The 6,068-nt window shown below is 31.0% G+C and overlaps 1 protein-coding gene across 2 annotated transcripts; it reads left to right on the top strand.

Moving 5' to 3' along the window:
- Nucleotides 1-346: 346 nt before the first annotated feature.
- On the top strand, nucleotides 347-4,030 carry LOC131026869 (LOB domain-containing protein 27). Of its 2 annotated transcripts, none has more exons than XM_057956874.2 (2): nucleotides 347-1,423; nucleotides 3,625-4,030. In XM_057956874.2, the coding sequence occupies exons 1-2, from the start codon at nucleotides 813-815 to the stop codon at nucleotides 3,677-3,679; spliced, it is 666 nt and encodes a 221-aa protein (XP_057812857.1). In that variant the 5' UTR covers nucleotides 347-812; the 3' UTR covers nucleotides 3,680-4,030. The 2 variants fall into 2 exon arrangements, with proteins under 2 accessions (XP_057812857.1, XP_057812856.1); XM_057956873.2 differs by having other exon boundaries at nucleotides 349-1,423; nucleotides 3,620-4,030.
- The last annotated feature ends 2,038 nt before the right edge of the window (nucleotides 4,031-6,068 follow it).

Here is a 6,068-nt window from a genome sequence, read left to right as displayed (position 1 = left end):
CAAATGACAGCAAACCACTAAAAACCGTGTGCTGAAAAGTAATGACGAAGGCCAGGCATCATATATCAAGAAAAGCAACTTCAGTTACAAGAATAAATACTCTCCAAACTACGCAACACCTGGCCAAACTGCACAAGAACTCTAGGTGTGAACAGAAGCCAACTAGGTATCAATATCCCTAAAACGAGCGACAAGAAAAGTAAGAAAAGAGTTGTGTGAGATGACAAAAACCGGCATCAAGATTTATGCATTCCAAAACCCATCCTTAGATATAGGGGAATACAGTTAGAGTGGGAGAAAAACTTATAAATCCCACAATTTATCCGCGCCGCCATGGTAGGATTAAACGTTCAACTCAACAACTGTTACAGTCGTGCATTTGGGCCTCTCTAAATTTAAACAACCCACATTTCTACGTGTCAAGAGAATTCCGAGCAGCCTGCCAACACAAATCAAAAGATAAAACTCCTATATTTTCGTCCCTCTTTCCCTGATTCTCTGCTTTCTCCTCCTCAATTTCTGCAACAGCAATAGGAAGTATATTTGTTTGCGGACTAAAATTAGGAGGCCATAAGAAGCGCAGACATGCATGCAGGCTGAGCGGGTCTTTCTCCTCTGACTATTTCCTTTCTGCTCCGCATCATCCTCATTCAGAAAAAGTCTCGGTTTGTTTGCAGGCTGTACAAATAAATTCCCAGCACTTTTTTGATTTCACATTGCTACAAATTAGCAGCCTGCTGCTACTTTTTCTGTAGATTGCTGAATAGTTTTTTGTTTCTCTTTTGGATTTTCTTGAGCAGCCCAATATTATAATGACGGGAAAAAGCGGCACGGGTCAAGCATGCGCCGCATGCAAATACCAGAGAAGAAAATGCTCGCCTGACTGCCCGCTTGCGCCCTATTTTCCGCCGGATCAACCCAAACAGTTTCTCAATGTGCACAAACTATTTGGAGTGAGCAACATTTTGCGTATACTCAGACAGCTGGATGATACCCAAAGGAGTGATGCCATGAAATCTATTATTTACCAGGCTAATGCACGTGAAAAAGATCCTGTTCATGGGTGTTTTGGGATTATTGTTATGTTGCAGGCCCAGGTTGAAAGGCTTAAAGAAGAGATTGAAATTGTGAGAAGTCAGATGATGGTTATGGAACAGCAGCAGCAGCAGCAGCAGCAGTTTCAGAATGGTGGTATTTTGCAGCACCAGCAGATCCAGGGTCTTGGTGGGCCTGTGAATCTGTCAAATCAGCATTCTGCAATGCCTGCAACTTGGGTTTCTTACCCTTATGTTCAGGGTTTTCCTTATGAGGGAGAGGAGCTTTGTCGTCAAAGTAACTATGATTTTGTTAGACCCAGTAGATTTGTTGAATATGAACAGAGGCAACAACCATATGGCGAGGTTAAGGAGGATTATGAATCCAGGTATGTTTTTTGTTTCCTGTTCTTGGAGATTGGGTAACGGTTTTAGGGTTTTTTTTCCTTGAACTTAACCTAAAGGGTTCTTAACAGTAGAACTTTTTTTAGAAATTTGTTTTTTATTGAATTTTTATAACCCTAAATCTATTTGATAGTTATTTGGAACAAAGTTTTTGGAAATAAGTTGCTTATTTTTAAAATGTAAATAGACTTTAAAAACTGTTTTCTATTGTACATTCTTATAATGATTTCTATTGAACATTCTTATGGTGTTTTCCATTGAACATTCATTAAATACTATTCGTTAAGGTTCTAATAATTGAAAGTATTTGTCTTTTAAAGTTTAAATCCTATTCTTTAAGGTTGTATAAATTGAAAGTATTTGTCTTTTGAAGCTTTTGAGTTTAGATGGAAAGTATGTTTGAACATTTTTATAACGTTTTTCATTGAACATTCATTAAACCCTATCCTTTAGGGTTCTAACAATGGAAAGTGTTTGTCATTTAAATTTTTTGAGTTTAGATGGAAGGTTTTTTTCTTTTAAAATTATAAATTGAAAGTATTTGTCTTTTGAAGCTTTTGAGTTTAGATGGAAAGTATGTTTGAACATTTTTATAACGTTTTTCATTGAACATTCATTAAACCCTATCCTTTAGGGTTCTAGCAATGGAAAGTGTTTGTCTTTTAAATTTTTTGAGTTTAGATGGAAGGTATTTTTCTTTTAAAATTATATAATGGAAGTTTAGATGGAAGGTTATTTGAGTAATTTTTTAATATATAAAATATAAATAAAGTGTGAAATTTTTATTCAGTATTTAAACTTAAATTTTTTGATATATTTAATTTATGAATAAATGTCTATTAATCATTTATAAAAAGTAATATTACACATTCAAAAAACAGTAGGTGAACATAAGATTTTGATATTTTATTAGATTATATTTTTAAAAAATGAGTTAATATGTTAGAATTCAAGAATAGTCTGTTTCCAGTTTAGTATTTGTGCACTTGGGATTATTCTTAAATATTAAATGGTTTAATAGTCAAAATATTCTTTTATTAGATGTAAACTGAGTGAAAATTTGTTATTGAGTGTTTTAATCCTAAAAGTATTTTATATATAATCTGAAAATATTTTTTTAATAATTAGTTAGTAGACTTAGGGAATTAGAGCGAACAATTTTAGAAAATGAATTTATGGGTTTTATGATTTCAGGTTTGAGTATAGTATTTTAGAGTTGTAGACATGTGATCTGTTGTCCATAACATTATTGTACATAAATTTTATGTGAGTTTATTTTAATTGTTCTTGAATATTGACATATTCAAAATATTTTTTAATTAGCTATAATTATTGATTTTCAAATCCTAAACCATATCATATATAACTACAACATATTTTTTAAAATGAGTTAGTATGTAATTAGGGAATTCAAGTAGAATACATATTTAAGAATTGTGTTATTTCTATAAAAAGATAATTATTTATTATTTTAATTTTAAATATAATCACATATTTTCTTATAAAACTAATAATTTATGTTTCTTTAATACAAGATAAGATTGTAATCAGTTCATGGAGGTTCAGAACACTAAGTTGTCAAGGTAATCTCCAAAATTTTAAGATAAATTGACATTCCAACCAATGGGATAGACAGAGGGAAATGATCTTTTATTTAAATGTTTTCCTTTTTGCAACAAAACATATGCTAGGTGGATCCTAAAAGTTACTTATGCATTCCTCACTGATTGTCCTAGTCTTTTCATCACATTAAAAGAAAGCCCAAGTGGATTATTGGATTATTTGTTCTTGGTTTTATATGATTTAAGGACAAGAACTGTTTGAGTCCAAGTAACTGTTTTGACTTGTTCAAATGATTTATCTTAAATCAGATCATACTAAAAAAAAATCGAATGAACAACCTAAACAAATTATAACTTATGGACCTACTAAAACCACACTTTACATAATGAAATGAAAAATTGAACATTTTCCACTGAGAATCAAAAGTTAATAACACACTGAACGGTCCTTTTGTATCCCAACTCATATAGATTGTTTCTCCAGCAATGATAAATATAATGATTCACTTTTAGTTGTTAAATGGCATAGTGCAATTAATTAATTAAAAATAATATCCCACAGAGGAAAGTACAGTTGCCATGTTTTGCTTTGATTTTAATCTGTGATTTATTATGCAGTGCAGAGTCTTCCCTGAAAGAATCGCAGTGCTTGGATCACATAGCAGACCAGGAGCTTAAAAGTGCGGCCGCTTTGTTTACCCTCACCAACCACCACTAGGCACCACACCAGATCATTTCTGTACAATGATTTTTGGTACATGTGAACATATTTTTGGTACATGTGAATATATTGACAAAATGCCGTCCACATATTTCTTTCTTGGTCGGTAGTTTGTAAACAGAATTGGTTATCCCTGTTTTATGTCATGGTTCGATCTTATATTACCATCATCAATGGAAGACTACACCAGTCGTCATCTGTAAATGATTTGTACATAAAAAATTTGCATGGTGGGAATTAAGATTCAGTGTAGATATAAAATCATTTGCTACCATAACATCAATGGTGATTTTTATCTTTCTCACGAATCTTCTCTTGTTATAAGTTTTTACCTGTGATTGGCCGCTATTTTTATCATTCCTGAATTTGGGCAGGTGCTGACACAGTTAGAAAACTGTTCTTTGAACTGTATTTTCTTGAGATAGGTTTCATTGTCAAAATATCTAGATAAACCATATCTTCATACATTTATGTTAGTTATTATACTCTGAACAGCTCAGATTTTCCACATTTCTCTAATTACTAATAATTGTTTTCATCCATCGAGTTGTAGGGCCATAATTCTGCACAAATTTTAATCTTGGTTTTACTTGCTACACCAACCTCCATGTTGTTATAGTGTGAGACCTTGAGGAGTAAGGCCTTCACAAGCAATTGTGTTGTATACCTCTTATGTCCGTTGGGGATAGATTTTTTACTAGTCTGAAATAGAAAGATAACATTTAACCTCAACCTCCAAGATAAATGGTTGTGCGCTCAGAAAAGTTCATAATGAGGATTTTCAGAGGATCAATGAAGATTGTAAGCATAATAAGTATGTCATCATTGTTAAAATGAGATTATATTTTTATTAGCAAACAATAGTAGTGGATTATTGAGATGCTGAGATTTCGATAGTCATCTCAATTTTTATTTATTTTTGTTTATTTTTAGAAAATGATATGATTGATTTATAGAGAAGATAAAAAAATTTCTCTGATCATTTCTATCTATCTCATTCTATTTATATGTAAACATTTTCATACATTTTTCATTTGTAATAGTGATTATTAGACTTTTTTTTTTTAAGAAAAAATCTAAATTGATTAAAATTAAGAAATAATGAGGTTACAAACAAAGGACTTTATCTTCAACATGAGCACTTTGGAATAACACCCTAATAGAGATTTGAACCTTGGTGGTAAAAATCACAACACCATGATTAGATTATCATACTATGCTATTACCAATAATAGTTATTATTAAATATATATCTATGCATTTGCTATCATCTGTGTCATTGGTCAATACAATAGGTATGAAATTGATCTTACCCCTTTGTTATTAAACCAAAAATATGTTGAATTTTTCCCTTTGCTTTCCTACATATAGTTGAATAAACACATGTTTGTGAGATTGAAGATATTTAATTACATTTATTATCATAATGAAACATCAAACATAAAGCATTTCCATTTAAGGAGCACAATAGGTGTATTTCAATTAGAACACCTAAAATAAACCGATTTCTCAACCAAATCACTCACATGTTCTTGTTTGAGGAATGTAACATTCATTTATTCTCATGATTGTAATGTTGGTCTTTCTTAAGGGCCAACCTATGCCTAGGAAAATGTTTGCCTTAAGAGTACATGAGTGTGAACTATATAGAATTTATCTTACAACTAGTGATAAGATTTGTGCCCATGAAATTGAACAAAGCCCAAATGGACTTGATTCTTCACAAAATTGATTTAATATTTAGATACCAAGGTAAAATAAAGATATAAATCTTTCACTTATCATATATAGGAATTAGCAAACTTACTTAGATTTCATATTGCTTATAGCTAATTTCTATTAACCTTATTCACATTGTAATTATCAATTGTATATGCTTATAACTCTCATTTGTTTAATCACTTGTAATTTACTAAATATATGATTAGGTGATCTGAGAGAAAAAAATGGTTTTCAAGTCAAATTTTTGATGTGGATATGAAGTCTCTTTCCCAATCTAAGAGTTTAATAAAAAATAAACCAATTTAATGTTCAAAAAATTTAAAAAATTTAATTATAAAATCCAATATTCCATGGAGAATGTAAAATTCTAAGCTACAATAAACATGGAATGTAGTGGAAATGGGGTTCACTATTCTAAACATGCAAAATAGGAATTAAACTTAAAACCATCAATTACATTGGAGAACAACCAATAACCCCAAGTACAAACCCTTGGGAGAGATGGGTGAAACACTTATGTTTGTTTTCTTGTGTTTTGATTTTATTGGATAAACTCAATGCAAGCAGTAGGCTAAAAGGTGAAAATTTGTGCAAATTTAACAATAAAAAACATAATTAGACAAA

This window comes from Cryptomeria japonica, chromosome 1 (assembly GCF_030272615.1).
Source record: "Cryptomeria japonica chromosome 1, Sugi_1.0, whole genome shotgun sequence".
NCBI classification, from domain to species: Eukaryota; Viridiplantae; Streptophyta; class Pinopsida; order Cupressales; family Cupressaceae; genus Cryptomeria; species Cryptomeria japonica.
This window is presented reverse-complemented; position numbering and strand designations above follow the sequence as displayed.

Excerpts from the sequence above, each read along its gene's own strand:
- LOC131026869 (XM_057956873.2), top strand. The coding sequence starts at position 813 with ATGACGGGAAAAAGCGGCACGGGTCAAGCATGCGCCGCATGCAAATAC. Across the intron at positions 1,424-3,619 it reads AAGGAGGATTATGAATCCAG|TGCAGAGTCTTCCCTGAAAG; the intron begins GTATGTTTTTTG and ends TTTATTATGCAG.